We start from the raw sequence: 21,936 nt of genomic DNA on the forward strand, positions 1-21,936 counted from the left end.
GCCGATGCATAGTCCGAAGATATGCGAGAGTATGGCGTGAGTATGTCGATAAAATTAACAAGGCTCATTTAACATGTCGAAGGATGATCATGTCATAAGTGGTGAAGACAGTTTGCAGATAATCAATTGGCATGCATGACGCTAAATATCTACGCTAAGCCTGAATAGATTTCATGTCTCTAGATCTGGTAACTTCTTCGCACAAAGTGTAGACTTGGAGACTACAAGTCAGGGCTGGGGATTTGGCCGATTTCTCAATTGTCGGGATCCACTTCCTCCGATATGGTGAATTTGCCAAGACCTCCTCACCAAGGTCTATCCCGCTGTCCTATTTTGTGGTAGTATCATTGTTCCTCCATCGGCCTATCTGGACACTCGACGTCGCTGTCGTTATGACTTCCCAGAGAGGTGTCAAGCCCGAAGCTGACACTCAGCAATCAATCCTCGATTCCAGGGAGCTCTTGGAAGACAAGGCTTTGTACGAGCGATTGATTCTCCAAGCCAATGGGCTTCCACATAATCATGGTTTTGGCGTTGCTTCCATATTCTTCGGGCCCATGAGACACCAGCGTTGGTGGGGAATATAGTGTACCTAACGTACATTGACGCAAGTTGAGTCTCCGGCCACTGAGACCAAGTTAGCGCCCAAAACCTCTCGATCAGCTCCAGCCCTCCAATACTACATGAAGGAGAGTCGTGATGCTTACAATCACCTAGAATCTCGTTGATCCAAACCTGACTCTATTGCCACTTAACTTTAAGAGAAGAATGCTAAGCCAGCGCGGAATCGACGTTTGAAGACGACAATCAAAGGCGTTGTACGATTACTATCTGGTAGCGAAAATCGACAGACACAGAAGAGGCACTTCTAGGATTAATTAGACCTGAACCCCGGGTCTTGAACCTCTCCCAAATGTATAGAAGCAAGCATCGTGCCGTGGGCTCTATGCTCATTGTGATGCTCGATTGTCTTCATGGCTTCGTGCAGCGATTCAGCCTTGAGACCAACAGGTACTCGTAAACGAGACTATTTCAGCTTTTGAGGGCAAATGTCTGAAGAGTCAGTCCACTTGGTTGTTTCAACTTCTAAAGAGCATTGTGGAGGTATCATTTTTAGCAGTTACATTTCAGCTGCAGGTGCCCATTTGTGAACACATGACCCAATCATTTCATTGTCGTTGTAGGTAGATAGAAGGCAAGACTTAGCGAAGATTCGCGATCTTTAACCTTAGCCCCAGGAAGCAGAGAGAAATAAGCTTCCGTCCCGGGGTAGAGCATAGGTCATTAGGCATCATTAGCGGCGAAGATCAAACTGCGCCGCGCCTGAGAAGACGAGAAGAGGCCAAGAAGTTTGCTGTGTCTCAGATGAGTCTCCTGAACAAAATATATTAGCTCTTGCTGCTTCTCCAGTCGCGATTCTCTGGCTCCCCTTCATCGTCAAGTGCTCGAGTCAGTCGAGCGCCAGAGCTGCCTGCGCTTTACCAACATTACCTACAGTCGTCAATGACGTTTTGCCCCGGTATCAATCGGAGTAATACTAATGGTGACAGCCCGACAACTAGACACCTTCCAACAAGTCCTTCCCTCTCGCAAAGAGCGCCGGATCGAATGCATTGTGATTCGTCGCATTTCTTCTCTTGAACCTTTGAGCTGATCCCCTGGAGGTATCACCGGCCACGACTGCTCTCATTCACTCCTTAAGTCGTCGAATTTCCCCCTCTTCCCACAAACCATCTGGACCATGCCCTATTGGTGGAAGTGAGATCAATCATCGGACGGGCCTTTCTCTACCATCCACTCCATCATCGCTCCTCACGATGCAGCGGAATGCACGGCCGGACGGCCTGGAAAATCCATCCTCTATGTTTCAGCGAAACCACAGCGCGTCCAGCGAGCGAACGTCCTCTTTTTCCGGATCCTCTCTTACGTCTCCGCCTTCAGTAAGCCCTGATCCCGCTTACATTGCTCTATCCGCTGCCTCCCAGATTGTCAACACTGATCGCGCCGACCGGGGCTATCTCGAAGGGGAAGGGATCAAGGTGGAGTTAGATACCGCAATTGTCGCGCCTGGCTCAGTCGCTCTCGTCAACGGCTTCCTGGATCAGCTCTTGTACAGTTTTCTAGCCAACTCACGATCAACCTCCATCGCAGCTCTCAGGCCCGCAATCCAGGAAGTTCTAAAGCCAAGACTAGCAAAAGAAGCCATCCAAGGCGCGGACGAGGAACTGGAAGGCTACATGACTGGAGGAGATGCGGAGGAGCTTCTTGCCTTCCACGGTGGTCAGAGCTTTCGAGGAGATTATGATCTGAATCTCATATGGCGGAGAACCCGACTGCGATGCATGGTCTACACGCGCTTGGGAGATATGGAGGAAGAGGACGAGGAGACATACCTCGAACAAGAAGAAGAGAATGCCAACGAGGGACGACGGCGCCTTCATAGGGAGATTGGTTCGATCTCGCCAGCAGCAGCCATCTTTTTGACATCTGTCTTGGAGTTCATTGGAGAGCATGCCATGTTGCTGGCCGGGGAAGCAGCGTACAACCGTTTCCAGACCAAGGGACCGCGGCCACACTATCCACGAGCAGTAGTGGAAGAAATTGATATGGAGAAGCTGGCTTTCAATGGGACGTTGGGACGCCTCTGGCGATCGTGGAAAAAGCGAGTCAGGTCCTCCAGTCTTCTGAGTCCGAGGCCAGCTTCTCTTGGACGGCACAAGACATCTTTCTCAAGTGATTCCGCAAGCAGGAAGACCAGCATCAGTGAAGGAGACGGATTCGGGTATTTCGACCACGTCCAGAGACCCTCCGCAATGCAATTACCGCCACAAGAAAAGGAGCCAGTCCCGGTAGCTGCTCCGCAAGCTTTGGACCTGCCAGAGGAGCCATACTTCTCGGATTTTTCCGCTGAGACTCCTGATGCAGAGAGTGCCGACGAAAAGCAAGGCCGGCGACGCAGCATGATTGAAATTTCAAAACATGGTAGCATAACGCCGACCCAGACCCCGTCTCAATTGTCGCAGCCCAGTTTTTCAGTGCCATCTGGCTCCGAGGAACGACCAGTACAACAGCGCCAGCGCTCTTCGTCTGTTCCTGTCAGGCAAACACCCTTTGGATCACCAGTGGATGAAGCTTTTACCACACCCCGCGAACGCCCAGATCCTTTAGAACGCGATTATGACCGGGCTGATGCCGAAAAGGAACTACCACGGCTTACGGATGACTCTACCAATGTCCCAGTACCTGCAGGCGACAGTACAGCCGTGTCGACAATGTACGATGGGACCATCCGCAAGGGAATCGAGTCTGCTTCGGAGGAAATGTCTCACCAGCCAAGTCGTGGTATGAGTACCTACACAGAATCATCTCTCAACACTGATGAGTATGATCATGAATTAGCGCCTCAAGCTCTCAATTTCAACGGATCCTCCGCACCTACCGAGACAATAGGCAATGGACCAATAAACGGACTTCTTCCCGATTCAAGAGATAGTACCGTCTCGAGCAGTTATAGCTTCCAAAGGAGCGAGATGGATCTTGTTGCGCAACCAAGGACTTCGGACCAAATCTCAGATAGGGAAGAGGACGAGTCTGAGGGTGCTGCTTTTCCAAAGCGTGCTGATTCACTGGACCAGGAGAATGACACAGGTCGATCAGGCCACGTTGGAAATCTCGCTAATCTGGCAATGCTGCAAGGGCACCAACTTCGCACCTATGATGAAAGCGGGAAAGCTGTGAAACGCGACATTCCTGTACTCTATGAGGCACCATCTAACAAAGATGTGATTTACAATCCAGATGCCAACGTACGCTCCAGCACAGGTCCGCCAGATGAAAGTGGGCTTCCCACGCCCACGGGAGCAGATAATCAAAATGTTGAGCCTGGGCCGAAGGCAATTCCCAGACAACAGGGCGTTCCTCTTCTTGCGCCACTACAAGAGTTGATGGACGCTGCTCACGACACCTCTGATGAAGCGTCTTCCAATGCTCCCAGCCATGGCACACCAAGAAGCGATGCTTATGTGCCGGCCCATCGCTCCCAAGGCTCTGACAGCGTCAGGACTGACACTCTCTCAGCGATACACTCAACTGCAAGCCAACCCTCAACAGCTGTGAGCAAGTCGGCTGATCTCCGAGCTCAGCCAATATCGGTAAACACTGGCACAGAGCGAGCTGCAGTGCAGAGGGTATCTCCAGGTACAACACCGCTTGCCAATGGGAGAATATCAACCAGCAGTATTCGAGAGGGGCGACCAGTGACTGCCAGCTCTACTACGTCGCAAATGTCTTCAAAAATCAAGGGCATGATAGGCCGGGAATCTGGGGATCTAATTCGCCAACCAATGCCACGGCGCAACTCGTCCGATGGCAGCAGTAGCTTGGTCAACGGTATCCAGAGAGCCCCGAGATCTGCAGACAGGGAGCAGGACTTTGAGGATTTAATCAAGAGCGACGAGACTGTGAAGTACACACTTACACCACAGAACATGCGCGAGATGGAGGTATGTTGTGATAAAGCAGACATCGATGGTTTCGTTACTGATGTCCTCTAGACCCCTGAATCCCCGCAATACCAAACCCACACACGGTCCGAGACTCAAGGATCGCTCACGGGGTCGCTGAACGGCATCAATGGGCTGCGCGCCAATCCCACCAATGTGACCGAATTCGTGAAAGGCCCGCCCTCATTTGAGACCACGAGAAGTCCACCTCAAGCACCACCGAAGTCTCCGGGAGTACGGTCTGGTCGCGTAGCAGCTCCTCGTGAAGCAGACGCTAAAGACCACAATATGAGAGACTTCGCCGACTTCATTCGATCGACTGGTCCGGATAGTGTACCAACGCACGCAGCGAGGCCGGTAACGTCGGGCACCATGAAGAAAGAGCGCCCAAGCAGCTCTACATCACAAGTAGGACCTAAGAAACTCACGAAGTCACCTTCCGTGACTTCTCCCAAGCAAAGTTACATCAGCCCACCTCCAAAGCCTGAAATTGCTCCAATGCGGACTGCATCAAAATTGCAAGCACGTGAAGCCGCCGTCACCAATAGCAACGCCACCGCCGATCTTGCAGACTTCCTCCGCTCAGGTCCTGACGGTTTGGACGCTCGTCGTAGTGCACAACGACCAGGCGCCGACATACAACCCGCCACGACCTCCAATGGCTACGTCAATGGGAGACAAGCAGTCGGCTCTGGTACTTCGGTCGCAAGCACGCAGGATAGCTTCGCCGCATCCAAAATGACCCAATCATCTACCAATTCCAGGACAGGTCTACTTGATACATCGAACCGAGCCCAGCCCTCCACTCCCGAAGCTGGTAGAAACAGCGGCGCCCCATCACCACGCAGCATCGACCCTCCTCCCGGTCGAGCACGCAAGCAGCGGCGTGTCAGAGATCCCTACGCCATCGAATCTGACGATGAGAACGACGACATACTACTACCGCCTGAACGCGAAGAAGAGTCACTCAGCGACTTCCTCCGCAATTACACACCTCCCCCAGCTGCAGCCACTCGCCCTCCTCCAATCGGCATCACTGGCGCCCCCAAACCAGCCAAACAAAGTGTCACCTTAAAAGAACGCATCCAACGCAACATAGCCGTCATCCCTGATTACCGTCCACTACCGCCCAAAGCTCCCAAGAAGCCCTCCTCCGCGAAGTCTCCACCTCAATCCAATGAATCGCGCAGGAAATCGCAGCGCCAAAACTCAAACACCTCAGCTTCTTCTCCCCTCTCCTCCGGCTCTCGGCCATCCGCTCACCGGAACGTCAGTAGCGGCAGCAAAGCGCCTCAACTCCCTCCGATCAACCCACGCGCTATATCGCCCCACCTCGTCAGCCAAAATGGCACTAAGATGGACAGCTACAGACCCACGCAGCCAACGTACGCTAAGCATGTGGAGCGTAGACCCAAGCAGCAATTGCAGGCGAGAGAGGAGCATGGGGCATTGAGCGGACCACCACAGGGTGGAGGCATGGGCGACCTGGCAGATTTCTTAAGGGAGACGGAACCACCGCCTCCCAGTGGGCCGGTCGGTGGAATGAGGCCGTTGAGTCCAGCGAAGGAAAAGGAAGAAAGCAGTGGCTTTGGAAGAATGTTTGGCAGGCGGAAGAAGGAGGTTAAGTGATTTGTTTCAAGATACAACCGAAAGGGAAAACGAACGAGGGAAGTGGGGTCGATTGTACCATGTTGATGCCGATGTTCATCAGACTCGACGTTGTATTTTTCTTACTACTACGCCGTTTGGAGAGATGTGAGATGAGACGGCTGGGAGTGGCACGGGAGCATGCAGTCCTATTCCCCCTTTGCAGGCGTTGATATGAGTCGAGGATGTAAGTTCGTTACGATCTCGTGTCAGATAATGACGGCGGTGGTCTTTTTCTTTCACGAAGACACTGGTCCGAGCACGCGTCCACTTCTTGTGTGCAATATTCCGTAGGAGGGGGTTTTGTAGGACCGGGTGATGGCGGTGGTTCCCGTATGTGTGTAGGTATCAAAATTCATTCAGGAGAGATGTCACATTTGTCTTATGAGGATCTGCATGCTCGGTGAGATGTGCTGCCCTCTACGTTTACAAACATGGTGAGCCAGAAGAGGACGGAGGGTAAGGTACAAGGATGGCTTTCTCGCTAAGCGCTTGCCTGCTTGTTTGCGTCCAAGCAGAGAGTTAGACTCATCCCACGCTCACAGAATAATCCCGCTGCCGACTTCCGTTGCGATTAGTTCTGGTTGGCACCCTGGAAAAAGAGAAATTGATTTCGTCGTGTGCTCGCAGAATTCCACGCACGCTGCCGATGTCCGTCGCAAATTTCCCGAGACGTTGCTGTCATTAATGCTCGTCAGAGCTGGTGGGTATTCAAGTACTGGGTCCCGGAGCTAAAAAAGGAGAATCGAGCTCGTCGTGTGCTCGCCGGATTCCACGCCGCCGATGTCCCATCACAAAATTTCCGAGACGCTGCTGTCGTTAATGCTGATCGCAGCTGGTGGGTAAGTTTTAACCCATCCATAGCACCTTCCCACCCAACGCCCAGCACAGTCCCATATCCATTTCCTAGTATTATCTGGCGCCTACCTAGCCAGTACCCAGCCTTTCATTTCCCCTATTCCAAGGCGGTCCAAAGGGATTGAGATGACGGATCTCGAGTTCTAATTCTGTTCTTGTTGCGCCCACACTCGCCACACGACCCGCAAACGATGTTCTGTTCGCGCAATATCCGCCCACAGTCCTGTTCCTCGCAGTAGCCCAGGTACGGCATTTTAAGCCAGCTTTGCAAGACATCCGCCGCGAACTCCGGCACGCTTTCGAAAAGCTCTTCGACTTTGTCCGTAAACATAAACGAGTCTCTATTGTTTGACTTCGTGCGCTGAAGACGGGTGTACTCGACGACTACGTCCCGAAGCCCTCTGTTGTGTTCGCTCGTGACGGCGTAGATGCGAGGGACCGTCTCCAAGGCAGGAAAGAAACACTCCTTTCGTTGAAGAGGGCGAGACTGTTCAGCCATTGTTTCGAACTTCTTCTTGGCAAGCTCGGCGAGAGAAGATACGTCGTACTTGTCTGCGAGGACGTACATATCGATGTGCAAGGAGAGCTGGCGTGGAGTCACGATCAGAGGGACAGGGAGAAAGTCGTCACTACTGGCGTCGTCGCTATAGGTTCCAGCGTCATCTTTGCCACTCCCGAGATTCCATTGTGCAACGTTGTCGTTGTTGGCGGCGGTGTCTTCGTCATCGGTACTGACGTCCTCACAGTCATCTCCGAGCTCATCATAGTCACAGCGGTAGAAGAAGTCCACGAGGCGGGAGACGCAGGGTTCGGTGTCGATGGTGAGGTCGATGACGCTTTCTTGGGATTCCTGGCCCCATAAGTCAGTATGGAAGGGGTTAAAATGGTGGGTCAGAAGGGGTTGTGCAAACCTTCATTCCGTTGGTGCACATAGCTTTGAGTGGCATTGACTGGCAGCAGATGACGTTCTTGTGTACCGAAAGGTGCCTGTCGCCGCAAAGAATCTCGAGGTCAGAAAACTCGCCGGTTCGCAGTAAGCTGCACGAGTGGTGAGCAATCTATATAAATGTTGAGTAGAATATGAGAGCTCACTTGGCCAGGCCTGTCACAAGACCAGCACGATGTTCTGACATCTTTGCAGTGGTCTTTTGTCTTTTGGAAGGGGACGAAATGGTGGAAAGAAGAGGTGGGGGTGGTGAGATTGACGGTGTAGGATGGCCAGAAGGAGGAGGTGGTGGTGGAGATGGATAATGAGGAGGTGATGTAGCACGAGGTGAGAAGTGCATGACGCCGTTGGGCGTGTAGAAGCGGACAGCAGTCTCAACCATGGTCGACGTTACGATTACAAAATGAGTTGTTTAAGAGATGGTTGACAGGTTGGAAGTTGATGATGGTCCGAGGTAACACTGACTCAAAATAAGGTCCGTCATCGCGGACCCTTCTGCCTTTTCGAATCCGACGAGCGGATAGTGTACCAAACGTGATACATACAAAATTTTCATGTGTCTAGAACAGCTCAGTCAAAGTCAGGAACAGCAAAGGCCTTCTATGCGCGTATCATTGCCTCAATATACTTCTGTGCTGACTATGTACTCACAAAGGAGCAAGCTCAGCAATCCATTCAGCCTTTCTAGCTGTCTCTATGCGCCCGGAGCCATTGAAATCTTCCTGGCCAGCCACTATCACTTATGCAAGACAATTTCCTCTCCAGGTTCGAGCCAACGTACTCAGCGTCATACTTTCATCGGTCAATTTCGCTCACAACAGCACTATTCGGTCCCTGTTTCGCACATCCAGCACAGTAAACACGTCATTCAAGGACTGACTGGCAGCCAGTACAAGCGCCCACATGAAGTCCACTGCTGTCTACAGGTATTCGACCATTCATTGGATGAGCTGCGGATTCCACTTGACGGAGTCTCTCAGTGCATGTAGATTTACAAGGTGTGCCGATCTATTGAGAAAATGGAGATGCTGATGGAGATAAGATTTGATATCTGCGGGTTCTATTAGGCACTTGGCTTCGACAGTCGGCAGATACCTATTCAGGAGCTCCCACATGGCCTACAGCCACGTTCTTATCACATGTTTTCAATACTGGCGACTAATTCCGCGGATAGACAGCGGCGTCGTATTTTGGTGCTGTGATACGGTAACGTTGGAGGTTCGCTACAGCGTTAAGAACGCTATCAACCACAGCAAGTCTTGACTTACTCTTTCTACTGACTAGCGATTGGATCTCTCCCACCACTTTTCCGTGCGACCCACTCGATGTCTAGCTTGGGGGTCGTTAGAAGACGCCGCTGGGTATTTTCGTGTTGGAGGCCCAAAATATCTCTAATGACTGCTCACCAGTAGTCGTATCCCTGAAGAAGTGCTCGAACTCAGCCGTTCCGACCGTCCATACCATAGAGTCAGACCGTACGTATGTGGAAGAAGCTCATTTGTTCGAGGAGTATTGTGAAATAGTGGATATTCGTGTTGACCCGGGAAGTACCCCTACAAGGGCAAAGTAGAATGCGTCGAGTCTGACACCCATCCTGCCTGGGAGTTATACCTGGATGCGAGGAGGGTGTGAGTGTATCACATGCCATTGTGAAAGGCTTAAAATACTGATTTTCTTACCTGGAGGGGTAGCTGGTGCCTGCAAGGCAGCGGGCGATATCCTATCTTGACTACAGCCAATCGAAACCTAACCGCCGAGAACAAATTCAATTGATGTATTGAAGGTGTTGAGACGCGGCTACTCTGCTCCCCTCGTCATCCTCCGGGCTTTAATCTTCCCACCTCAAAATCTCTTCCCTCTTTCACACAGCACCATATCTCGAATACGGCTGCGTTGATCCAGTACTCAACGTCACGATCGCTCTGAACCTTACTTGGCATTCTATATGATACTGGAGTCTGACGGCATAACCAGCTTCATAGGATCTCACAGTACCAGCCAGCACACCATTACAGCAGCTACTTCGATAAATGTCTTCCTCCGGTCCCCGTCTCGTGAGCGGTGCTGCCCAGTAAGTCCTGGCCTTCCCAAAGAAAATTTGATGGCAGATCTCTGACAGCTCGGGCAGCCTCTTCAACAATGACCAGTTCTCCGATCTGAAGATCAAATGTGAAGACCAACAAATCCCCGCCCACAAAGTCGTGGTACGTCCACTTTCCGGAGCATTTTCTTCCTTGTTCAGACCATGAATTGAGTATCGAGGCATGCCTTGCGATGATGGAAAGCGTGCTTCACCCCCAACAACTGTCTTACGACCTTTTCTTGACCCATAGAAGTGATACTGACCCAAAATGTACAGGTTTGCACTGCTTCAGATGTTTTTCATGCCATGTGCACCGCAGGCTTCCAAGTAATTCTTTCGATGATAATTCAAAGATTAATCTTTGCTTACGCCATGGAGCAGGAGTCCGAGGGCAACCTTATCGACTTGTCCCACGACACCAAGCCTGTGGTATACCGTATGTTAGAGTTCCTCTATCATGGGGAGTACCGAGAGATCGGTCATTTAGACTACCTAACCATTGATAAGGACCTCCTCGAAAAGGGTCGAGCACAGCATGCACTCCTCCATGCGGAAATGTTCGCTGTAGCAGACAAATACGACATTGCCACACTCGGCGTGGTAGCCATGAACAAATTCGAAAAGGCCCTCAGCAAGAAGAAATTCGGTAATGGCCATTACTTGGATATCATCAAACATGTCTACAGCACCACTCCGGAATCCAACCGTGGCCTCCGCGACCTGGTCGTTTCTCACGCTCGAGCTCACGGCAACGAGATTCAGAAAGACTCGATACTCAACCCCCGCCTCGAGGAAATCGTGTCCATAACTCCACAGTTCGCATGGGACCTGATCCAGACTTGTTTGCTACACACACCACTCAATAGATGCTCTGCCTGCAAGGCAGAGCTCAGAGACAACGTCAGATGTTCAGGATGTATCAAGAAAGGACGATCTCAGCAGTAAACGCCAATGCTAGCAACGGCTCCAGTTTCTTTGATTATCCGAGCATAGCGGCCCATCCCAATGCTGGTCCCATCACCTCCCGGAACGCTAACACTCCCTCCGCCGGAAGGCTCTCCGGGAACGTTTCACTTCATTAATTGGCTCTTTGAAGGAGGCAGCTTCACCCACGTACCTCAAATGTGCGCTGACCTACCAGTGCGTTTGAGATAAACCCGGAATTCAGCTACGACACAGTTCACAGGGTTCGGGAGATCTGGAAGTGACAGGGAAGAGGGCGTTAGGGATCGGCACATTTGGATCTTCCTGCACAATGTGGTACACGAACACGATTCACGTTTCCCTTCTAGAACCATGACAAAGTCAAAAGAAATCACCCAAACATTCTTCTCATACAATAAGAATCTCTCCCTTCCAAATCTCCCCCGTAACCAAACACCATAACTCTTCTATTCTATTCTTCGATCTTCCCCAACCGTCGCCCAATACCGGCGCCCGCACATTTCCCTCGGCATGGCTCGGCAGTCGTCAAGACGTAATGTGCATTGCACAGAACCCCCCTCACATTCCCATTCCCTTCCACAGCTCCTTCTCCCATCCCATTCCACAGCTCCGATCAAAGAAAACGCCGACATTCGAAGCACCATCGATGCTCCGTCCGACCTGGACCTGCGTCTCCTATCCCCGGGCTCCGGCAGGCCAGCGCTACGGTTTTGGCTCCCCTGGGTGACGAGTTTGAGTGCGGCTTCGAAGTCCAAGCCGCAGTTGCCGCCAGTGACCTTGACGGTTTTGCCGGCGAGATGAGACGACCGTCGGGTTTGAGGGTGGATGGGTTGACTTTGTTGCGTAGGGGGTTGTAGGAGAGAGCCATGGCTACTGGATGAGCGGTAGATTGAGTGGAGGTGGAGGTAGAATGCTGACAGCCGGGGAGATGGTGGTGAGAGGTGAGTAAGTTGAAGAGGGAATTAGGCGGTAATGTAGAGGAGTTGTGAGAGCGAATGAGTGAGCTGAGGTGGTTGAGGAAGCTTAGGCTTTAGAGTAGGGATAGTTTGAACACTCAGAAGTGTAGAAATTGTAGCGCGGGAAGGGCGAGGTAGGCGACGCCTTCTTGAAGGAAAAGTGTTGAACGGATAGGGGAGAAGAGGGAGAAGAGAGGAGACGTGGTACGGCAACCTGAATGGACAAGGGGGGTCAACCAACAAATTTTGGTTGTCCGATTTTCGCAAAACCAGTCGAACGTCTTGAGCTCGAAGCGAGTGACAAATGCCGATATCGTGTCCAGCTCCTCTGAGGCCCCGGAAAAGATCGGAGTAAGAGTTGTGCGAAACGGGTCACCAGTTTTCCATCAGCAAGGACCACCTCTGCACTTAATGATACTACCTTGTAGGAGTCCATAAAACCCTTCGTAGCGGCCGATGCCCCCCCCAAGAGCGGATCCTATGAGGCCAACACAGGCACCGCTTGCTAAGGCTACAAAGTAGAAACCCTGTCAGACAGGATCACTTGGAAGAACAGGATCTAGACTTACCGGAAGCCTTACCCTGGCTCCATCAGTATGGAACAAGCTCTTGGTTGTATGCACCACCGCCAACAGTGGCTGACTCTCCACCGCTGTCTATGGTGATGATGTTGAGGGCACGGATGTGGATCTCTATGCCATTTTTGCGATTACCCAACGTGGATGTAGAGCCAGCAGGGAACGGGATGGCATGCTTCTTTGCAAAGACGATCTAATCTTGCCATATCAGCCCAGTAAGTCACGAAGTAAGCCATTTGGGTAAGAACAGTGGTACCGTCGTGATCACTTCCACGTCCGCCCCTGGCTCAACGAGCGGGGCAACGTTAGGTTCGGCATATGCGCTCCATCTGCTAACAGCGGCTTCAAATAGTGGAGTGCCGGGAGAATACAGGGTGGCGCCTTTGGATAAGAAGGGACCAAGCTGCGTTTGAATCTTTGAGACAGTGGGAGCTAGAGCGGTCGTTTCATTGACATCGCGTTCGAAGATATGTGGAAGTGCAGGGATACTTGGAGCAAAAGTGCTCATGAGAACGGCAGATTGAAATAGTTTGGACTGTATCGTATCGAAAGAATAAAAGAATGAATGAAAGAATGAATGAATGAACAAATACGAGGAAAGAAATTCCGGTGCTTGTATCTCGAGCTACAGCTTTTCACGAAATGAGGCAGGTACCTACAGAAACTTCGTCCCATCCTGGCCTCGCGCCTATTTTCCACTATGTGTGTATGAAATGGACTCGAAGCCATCACTCTGAGGCACAGTTGAAATTTCTAGATAGTCTCAGCACATAGATCATCCTGAATATGTACAGCTGAGGTATCTGCCACCACCATGTCTGCCTCGAGGTGATATGCCGAGATGGAGGTAGGAGGAACAGAGGGATAAGGTGGTATCTTGACGGAGATCTTGATCCCACGAGCGTAACGTTCCAGGCTTGATGGTCATCATGCCGTGTGGTATCCGAACGGACTGCAAGCCTCGTGCGAGGGATTTCGCCTCAAGGAGACTAGAAGTACTACCCGTGTGGAAAAGGATGAAGGCGTAGACGGTGGATAAGGTAGGTAGGTAACATTTGACTTGTGGGTTAAGATTATGGTCAGAAATTTAGTCAGCGGGTAGGTAATTCACTCGACCGTGCCGCGTGTTTTGAAATAAATGCATCTCGTAATCTCGTTCGGCCTCGACTTCGGCTATGCGGGGTATGAGAGTATCAGATGCACGATCTCAGCATACGGTTTGGTTCCATTAAGGGTCATGCTATTTGATACCTTCACTGCCAGTATCAAGCAATGAGCAGAGCCGGTAGTCAGGAACGATGATATGGAGCCAAATCATCTATAGCTGATACTTTGCATAAAGCACGAACTTGCAGCCACGTCAAATCTCTGTACCATACGGCTTCACAACTCTTTCATACTCAAATGTAAGTGTCGAGACTGTGATGCGTCTCTTTCCGTAAGACGTCAACGGTTTCGGTCCAAAGCTTCTTCTGGATCTTGGCACCTTCGGCGGAACGGACCCATGTCGAAGCACTAAGCCAAGTGTTAGTTTAGAATATCAGAACAAAGCCGTAGGCTTTTCGGGCATCAGAGTAGTAGAGAGCGGTGTACAGAAAGAAGACGGGACGGCGAGAATTTACGGAATTTCTTTGCATTCACTCATATACCCGCCGTGGGTGGCCGCACCCTGGACAACCGCCGCGTCCACCAGAGTTCTTCCGCCTTCCTCTGTCGTGCGTCCAAAGATAGCGGTGAATTTCTTCTCAACTGCGTTTTTGTTCTCGCGATGGAGGCTGCTTTGCACCAAGCCGGGATTGACAGTGTTGATGATGATCTGCGTGGGGCTGACTTTGGACGCCAATTCACGTGCCCAGAGCACATTCAGTAATTTGGAGACGTTGTAGCGGTCCGGGTTGCCAAAGGTGCTCTTCTCGTCAAGTCTCTCGATTATGTTTGGGGCTGTACGCTCATTGAACGGAGTCCACATGTGAACCTCTGAGGAAGTGATAGTCATACGGGAGGGTTTACTGTATTTTGCAGCGGAAGCTCGAAGTGGAGGTAAAAGGAGGAGCGAAAGCAGTGCGGTTGCAAGATGATTGACTTGAATTGTTGTCTCATGCCCAGTGAGCTGGTTCTCCATGTATTCCGGCTTCTTGACCCCCGCGTTGAGGAGGGCAATGTCAAGACGGTCGAGGCCTTGCGCGCGCTTTCCGAAAGCCATGACGCTGTCGAAAGAATCCATGTCGAGTTCCCAAACTTCAACGTTGCATGATGGGTTAGATTTGAGGAGGTCAGCCTTTGCCTCTTCACCTTTGGAGAGAGTGCGAACGGCCATGATGACGCGGGCAACTTTGAAGCCCATCAACAGACGAGTGGCCTCGAGCCCGATACCGACATTGGAGCCCGTAACCAAGATGGTCTGCCCGGACAGATTCTGAGGGCGAGGAGGCTGGGGGTGCACCATCACTTGACGGTAGACGAAGCCTAGGAAGCCCATAGCTACTAATGGCGAGGAAGCAGATAGACTTGAATTTGATTTGACTATAGATCAAATTAGCGAGCGACTGGTAGGAAGGCAAGATGGATGCTGACCAACGTTCACCTTTGAGAGCTTTGCTCAGGGTAAAGGTGTCGGATTTGCCGGTGAGCTGCGAGAGTCAAGGAAAGAGTAAGAAAAGTTGAAAGAGGTGTAGATACGGGCTAATTACTAATTCATACCCCGAAACTATGAATCCTTACCGAATCATACCCCTAATTACTGAATCATACCCCTAGGGGTATGATTCAGTAATTTGCCATTCCTTGGGGTATGATTCGGTAATTTGCCATTCATGATAAAAATCGTAAAGGAGAAAATTCGCGACCTGGGCCATCCGACCATAGAAAAGAGGAAATATCTCTCGACCGTATTCAATGGGTGACCTACCAGCTTAAATACATCAGACGAAAGCCGAGTGGGTGTTAGCAGCAGCCCCCACGGGGGCCCTGCGACGGCCCTACGGGGGCCCTATTTAGGTTCAAATAGGGATGTCTGGCTGTCAAGCGCAGACACCCCCGGGACCAGGCTTTTTTTGCGCTTGACAGCCAGACACCCCTATTTGAACCTAAATAGGGCCCCCGTAGGGCCGTCGCAGGGCCCCCGTGGGGGCTGCTAACAGTGGGCTAAATTTGGCCCCCCAGCCTGTCTACACCCAGTCTGTGACTCTCACACACAGTCTTCACTCCCAATAGTCTACACAGCAAGTTTGGTAAATTACCGAATCATACCCCAAGCAATTAATCCTTACCGAATCATACCCCAAATTTTGGTGTAGGGGTATGATTCAGTAATTAGGGGTATGATTCGGTAAGGAGTCATAGTTTCGGGGTATGATTCGGTAATTAGCCCGTGTAGATACGAGTGCAGTAGAGTCAGCTGTTGCGAAGTGAGTGATGTTGGATAGTGAGATGGGTGATGAGTGAGGGGCAGACTTTACTGCAGGGAGAAAGGGTGAGGTGCTCTTTTTCTTTTGAGTAGAGGAGTATTCAAGTGACCCGAAACAAAGGGATGCGAGAGGGTAAAGATATCATTGAATAGTGTCCACTCCAGTCCACATGCTCCATCTATATCCGTACTTATGCCTCATGCCGACGGGGGGGGAGGGTTCCTTCAAGTACTTCACACTCGTCAGTGCAAAATACTCCAGAGCCGATGTTTCTCGGCATCAAATACGCTAATATCGGATCGCGCTAATTTAGTTGCATTCTTCCCCTAAAGTAAGGTACCTTACCTAACTAACCTCCAACTACGGTCGGCCCAGAGAGTACTCCATTGCCATTTTCATTACCTTCTCAATTTCCATCATGGCAGGTTCCAATGACCTCATGACTCATGGAAATTCTTCATATCTTCAATTCTGCGTCCCACTACTGAGTGCCGACCGTGAAACCCATGTCTTGTGCGACTGAAGAGCACTTTCCTTCTTCAATATGAATCTCCATATAGACCTTATCCCTACTCGCAGTAAAGCATCATCCCGACCATCTTCAGTGGTGGTTGCCCCTACTCTAGCATCAGGTCTGGGAGGCGCAGGAAACATCCAGATGGGCCAGCTGCCGCCTGCGGCCAAGTTCGATGAAGAAGAGCAACCCTTAACCAACATCGTAGCCCCAGATGGAGAACCGGAATATCCCGCGGCATGGAAGTTGGCAGTCATCACCATCGCACTCTGTATGGCTAGATTCCTCGTGGCTCTGATTAGTTAGTTGCAGTTCTATTTTCATGCTTGCCCCTGACAAATCACTCTTGCGGCAGGATACCACCATAGTTGCCACAGCCATCCCACACATCACAGATCACTTCAAAGCCCTAGACGACGGTACGCCGCTTCTCTCTCCTTCTCAGCCAAAAGGCATAAATCGAACGACAGCATTCAGTGGGATGGTACGGAAGTGCATACCTGCTCACCATCTGCGGGTTCCAGCTAGCGTTTGGCAAATGTTATTCCATTTTCTCAATCAAATCCGTCTTTCTGTCGGCAATCGGAATCTTTGAGCTGGGATCTTTGGTTTGCGGAGTCGCCCCAACATCGACAGCTCTTATAATCGGTCGAGCGATCGCCGGTCTAGGGTGCGCTGGTATATTTTCGGGGCCCCCGATTGTCATTGCCTATTCAGTTCCTCTGCACAGACGGCCAGCATACACTGGGCTTCCACGGCTTTAACCACCTTACTTGTGTTATGGCCTAATTAGGCTTAGCGTGCCAAGGCCATTCGGCCTTTCTACCCTGCTTTGAAACCCACACTTGTAATTATTCTGCATAGATAGTATTCTCTTCACACTACAATAAAATGGGTGGGTATAATGGCCAGGTCATGTTCGCGTACGACGGCGTACATCTGGGGGCACTTTGCGAGACACCGACGTTAGCGATTGTGACCATTGGCTCAAGAGCGCCGTCGCCGGAGCCAGCAGGGTTGCTGAGAGAGCCAGAGTCGTTGAAGAGGAAAGCGTCGCGGAAATCGAGGTCCCAATCCGCGAAGCTGGGTGTGATATGAGACATGTCCAGGCCTTCCACGTCGCCCCAGACATTGATACCATTGAGCAATTGCGAGTCCTGGCTTGGGTGAGACGGCTGCGAGTAAGGAGGCATGTTCGGCATGTTAGAAACTTCGTCGGTGCCGACCGCATGTGAGGAAGATTGCAAGGACGTGACCGGAAGATCTTCTGAGGTGTCTGGAGTCCTTGGCTTGGAAAGATCTGAGTCATTGACTGGTGATATCGACGAGGATTGTGAAGTCGGACGCCTAAATTTGTTTTTCTTCGTTCCATTGAGGACTGTAACCGTTCTTGTAATGTCGATACTTGTCACGAGTATCTCCAGAACCTTAACGCCAGCCCTGGCGATCGAGCTGACCTCACTGAGAATCTTCAGTCGCGCCACAGCGTCTCCAATCTTCTTACGCCCTTGTTTCCACTGTTCGTCATCTGCTAACGAACTTCCGCGGGACACGCCTGAAGCAGACGAGCCTTGCTTGCCCTCCTTTTTTTGCCGATGTCTGGGTTCATAAGGCACATCCCCAGTAGGACTGCCGGCTCCAGCGTAAAAAAGCTTAGTAGGAAAAATCGATTATGCTTGCCTCCCATGAGCGTGTGCAACCTTCCAACACTTTCCAGCATCTCTATAGTCACATCAAGTAGGGATGCTCTATGTTCGGCTACTAATTTTCTATCGGACGGCGACCAAGTCCGCGTCTGGTCTGGCGACTGAAGGATAACGGGTCTCAGCAGCGAGCACATGGTCGCAAAGACGCTAATTCTGAACATCTTCCTCTGCCGTTTCAGGTTGGGAAGTTCATCGTCCCACTTTTCATCAGCGGCATGGAGTTTGAACGCAGGCGGTAGTTTTTCAATGAATTCTCCCTGTAGTCGTCTAACATGTTTGTCGATGATGACAGGATCTGTTGACGGTTCCCCATGATTCGATGTAAGCAGATCGAAGGCGATCTTTGTAAGCTCAATCTGAAGTCTGCGCTCGCAAAATCCATTCGGCGCGTTGACGTCCGAGATCTGAGAGGCAATGACACAGTTAGGAAGGGAGACAGTACAGTGTTGCTCGGGGATCAGAGGCCACCTGCCCAGTATAACGGACATGAATCAATATTCGTAAATTAGCACCGGCTACTCTTCCTATCCATACGCTATCATCATTTGCGAAAGGTCGCGTTCAATATTGGAGTCGGACGCGAAATCTTCAAGATGACGAAAGAAACAAGGTACGGAACTCATTAGGGCAATTGAGAAGGGGCCACTAACCAATCCCAGAGGAACAGATTCCAATAGGTTCTCTTTCCCATCTCAACATCGTTTTCACTCGTAAGGCTCCCACTCCCCTTTGGTAGTTCCACGTGTAGTCCTAGCTCATGCGCTTCCCGTATAGCTTCGCTCAATACATCCCAACTCTTCTTCATCCGTCCTTCATTTTTCAGATAGCATGCGCGGAAGAACAGTTCGTGAACTCTAAGAATCGAAGGCGGGTTTGTCTTCATTGTAGGTGATTGACTAAGAGCGATAGCCGTGGCATCGCAGTGTTCACGGATGGTGCACAAAGACTTCCCTAAGATTGTGTCCGCCGTGTAGTTTTGCGAAGGAAGGAACTGGGCGCTGTAGGAGCAAAGACGAAGAAGCAACACGGCAAACTCCAGATTATCCACACTTTGGTAGGGACGAGACCACCATTCATTGTAGCGGTCAAGGAACGTGGTTAAGTAGACCAGTTCGTAGACCCAATTCGCTTCACCAAAGAAGTGCTGTATGAGGATATCCGTCACGGAACGCTCTGGTATCTTCTTGAGCAGCGCGGTCAATTCGGGCGTCACCAGCACGCTTTTGGGACTATCGAGCCGTGGGTCGGATTCGTCGTCTTGAAAAAATTCTATCTGCATAATCAATCAGTTCAGAAAGTGCTCTAGACATGCTGATTAAACTAAGCAAATGGGATGCCACGTAGGTGGGTATTGACGGTTTCTAGATATCCAAGCAGGTTGTCGGCGTTGTGATTTAGATAGCCTAGCCCGTCGAGCAAATTTCGGGCGCTAGGTCTGGTGTTTGAGGCAGGTCGGGATGGCTGTAGGCCAGGAGAAAAACGAGTCCTCGACCCCTGTGTATTCGAATCGCCCTCGTCAGAGGCATCGTCCATCGGTGTATTATCGCTGAGTGGGATGACCATTAGCGTCTAGGTCCAGGTGCAATGTTATGCACTTGGGACACAATGAAAGGCGGCGTACTTACCTTGCTTATCTTCTTGAGACTTCGCCTTGGATACAGCTCTTGCTTCGACTCCATGAGCGGGAGTCTTGGACGTATTAAATTTACATCAGTGGCCGAGTTCCGGTCGGGACAATAACGGCACGGCCAATCACGGTCACACCATTGGTTGCGTTGATGTTGTTAGCAGAGAACATGGGTTGCAAAGCGCAGTGGTACGGCCACAGTGGTTCGGCAATCTGTATTCGGGAGTTTATTCGACTTGAGCACCAGTAGAGACAGAATGGTGAACTAGGGAGGTAGCTCCCGGCCTCGGTGCCTTTGTAGCGAGAGAGCAGTCAATGGAGATGTTTTGTGTCAGCGTACCTTTTGTTTCCTCCGATAGCACTCAACACAGGAAGCTTTGAGCCGGTTCCTCGACTGCTTGATTGCTATCGCTGACGCTTGCGGAACGTGGTGGTTTGACCCTTGCGGGGCAGGCTTGGTGGATGCCATGGATGGCATAGATGGCCAGTCTGTGGGGATCTTCTTAGGTACTCTGACCTTGACTACTTGGAGTCTGCCGTGCTTTAGCTGAAAGGAATGGTGACGCTGGGGATAGATCGCTGGTTACCTCAGACCTCAATATCAATATCGTATCTCACTCAGCCTCGCATTGGTGGCCTTGTTAAGCTGGTCTGATGCCTGGGCCACGACTGTGGCTGTGGCCGTGGCTGAGGTAGGTGAATCAAGGTACCGCTCAGACGGCCGAGAATTTCTTTTTACACTCGGGGGACTCGAATGGTACACTGCTATAATGTGGGATATTATGTGAAAGAGAAAATAAGCTTGAGAGGTTATGACCTAGGGAGAGTGTCACACCTGGTTGAGTGCTAACTGTGTAGCGTGGTAAAATCAGGGATGATAAAGGCGAAGTTTCATAGATCTTATGCAGGCTGGTCACCCGGGCGTGTCACGGAGGTCGAACCTCAAGGTGACTATTGAAGCCTGGAAAGATCGAGTCACGTTTCATTTGATTTAGTAGGGAGAAGTGCGCCGCAAACATTGAAGCAGAACCGTTATGAAAGGTCCTATCCCTTAAAGAATTTGGAGCTAGTAAGGAAACGTCGCATTTTATTCACAGACCCCTATCTTTCCAACCGACTACCGTTGTCTGGTACTGTGAACAAAGTCCCGGATACGCCGCTCAATACATAGGCAGACGTCCCTCCAGCTCACGCGCAAGCATTGTCACAAAGCCCGGGAAGTAGAGACCGAGTGGCTATCATTTCCTCTGTGCGCTAACAGTTGGCTCTGGCCTCCAGGTGAGTAGCCCAACTCATATTAGGCGCAGATGTGGTTCGGTACTCACGCGACACTCATCCAGTATTGGTGTAAGTCCCAGCTAAAATCCGGAACCTCGAGCAACACCTTTTGAAATGACGCCTTCACGTCGTTGTGAAGGAAGTGGGAAGGATACGTTTTGAACTTCACCAGGGCCGCATCTCGCAGATTCCGATCAGAGTCAGGCGTTGATGAGTACACAATGGGGATACTCTCTATCAGCCCTAGTCGGTCCTTGGGCTTGGCCTTGGTGGCGAGCTTGAAATTTACGAGCGCTGTATCCTTGAGTACAGAGAGGTCGTACTTGTCCCCGAGTGCATACATCCCAGCATGGAGTTGATAGCCAGATTTCCAGTCCTGAGCATCCTCTATCGCATCGAAGTCTGCGTAGGTGCCGTGGTAAAGGCAGTGTATCATCCTCGACACGAGAGAAATACCGTCGGCGGTGAGATCAATGGTATTTGTTGAGGACTCCTGTTACTTCATCAGCTCCCTGTGTCCATCAGAACAGGAGTCTGAAAGGTCATAAATACCATAAAGCCATTTGAGCAAGTTGCATGGAAGACCTTTGATTGAGAGCAGACGATGATCTTATGGACCATAAATTCGCTGTTGCCGCAAATGATTTTCAGATCCGTGTAAAGTCCAGCTTCGTATGCTCTGTTGGGACAGTGAGCTAATGCTAGGAATTATATGGAACAAGTTGAGTACTTTTGAATGGCCGCAGGAAACACAAATGGGAAGATATGACTTGACATGATTGTGTGGGCGCTGGGTGTCGTGGTGTGGGTGAGAGGTGACCGTGAGTCCAAAGAGTAGGCCCGGCAGTGGCGGGTAAATGAACTGGTAAGTATAAAGATATCGATTCAC

The 21,936-nt window shown here is 50.9% G+C and overlaps 7 protein-coding genes across 7 annotated transcripts; 3 read left to right on the forward strand and 4 right to left on the reverse strand.

Moving 5' to 3' along the window:
• Window positions 1–1,817: 1,817 nt before the first annotated feature.
• On the forward strand, window positions 1,818–6,131 carry HO133_005687 (uncharacterized protein; the record flags this gene model as incomplete). Its single annotated transcript, XM_037296594.1, has 2 exons — window positions 1,818–4,502; window positions 4,554–6,131. The coding sequence occupies 2 exons, from the start codon at window positions 1,818–1,820 to the stop codon at window positions 6,129–6,131; spliced, it is 4,263 nt and encodes a 1,420-aa protein (XP_037147775.1).
• A 973-nt stretch (window positions 6,132–7,104) lies between these two features.
• Window positions 7,105–8,335, reverse strand: HO133_005688 (uncharacterized protein; the record flags this gene model as incomplete). Its single annotated transcript, XM_037296595.1, has 3 exons — window positions 7,105–7,857; window positions 7,919–8,045; window positions 8,100–8,335. The coding sequence occupies 3 exons, from the start codon at window positions 8,333–8,335 to the stop codon at window positions 7,105–7,107; spliced, it is 1,116 nt and encodes a 371-aa protein (XP_037147776.1).
• Window positions 8,336–9,983: 1,648 nt separating this feature from the next.
• Window positions 9,984–10,981, forward strand: HO133_005689 (uncharacterized protein; the record flags this gene model as incomplete). Its single annotated transcript, XM_037296596.1, has 3 exons — window positions 9,984–10,024; window positions 10,073–10,157; window positions 10,418–10,981. 3 exons carry the CDS (start codon window positions 9,984–9,986, stop codon window positions 10,979–10,981), a joined length of 690 nt encoding a protein of 229 aa, XP_037147777.1.
• A 2,934-nt stretch (window positions 10,982–13,915) lies between these two features.
• On the reverse strand, window positions 13,916–14,994 carry HO133_005690 (uncharacterized protein; the record flags this gene model as incomplete). The annotated part of the gene is made up of 2 exons (XM_037296597.1): window positions 13,916–14,030; window positions 14,138–14,994. The coding sequence occupies 2 exons, from the start codon at window positions 14,992–14,994 to the stop codon at window positions 13,916–13,918; spliced, it is 972 nt and encodes a 323-aa protein (XP_037147778.1).
• Window positions 14,995–16,340: 1,346 nt separating this feature from the next.
• Window positions 16,341–16,742, forward strand: HO133_005691 (uncharacterized protein; the record flags this gene model as incomplete). The annotated part of the gene is made up of 2 exons (XM_037296598.1): window positions 16,341–16,435; window positions 16,502–16,742. The coding sequence occupies 2 exons, from the start codon at window positions 16,341–16,343 to the stop codon at window positions 16,740–16,742; spliced, it is 336 nt and encodes a 111-aa protein (XP_037147779.1).
• A 235-nt stretch (window positions 16,743–16,977) lies between these two features.
• Window positions 16,978–19,821, reverse strand: HO133_005692 (uncharacterized protein; the record flags this gene model as incomplete). Its single annotated transcript, XM_037296599.1, has 6 exons — window positions 16,978–17,111; window positions 17,374–18,088; window positions 18,145–18,610; window positions 18,793–19,415; window positions 19,499–19,711; window positions 19,768–19,821. The coding sequence occupies 6 exons, from the start codon at window positions 19,819–19,821 to the stop codon at window positions 16,978–16,980; spliced, it is 2,205 nt and encodes a 734-aa protein (XP_037147780.1).
• Window positions 19,822–21,090: 1,269 nt separating this feature from the next.
• Window positions 21,091–21,824, reverse strand: HO133_005693 (uncharacterized protein; the record flags this gene model as incomplete). Its single annotated transcript, XM_037296600.1, has 3 exons — window positions 21,091–21,540; window positions 21,600–21,726; window positions 21,778–21,824. The coding sequence occupies 3 exons, from the start codon at window positions 21,822–21,824 to the stop codon at window positions 21,091–21,093; spliced, it is 624 nt and encodes a 207-aa protein (XP_037147781.1).
• Window positions 21,825–21,936: the final 112 nt, after the last annotated feature.

The sequence above is a fragment of the Letharia lupina genome (genome assembly GCF_014066315.1).
Source record: "Letharia lupina isolate WasteWater1 chromosome Unknown contig_22, whole genome shotgun sequence".
Taxonomy (NCBI): domain Eukaryota; kingdom Fungi; phylum Ascomycota; class Lecanoromycetes; order Lecanorales; family Parmeliaceae; genus Letharia; species Letharia lupina.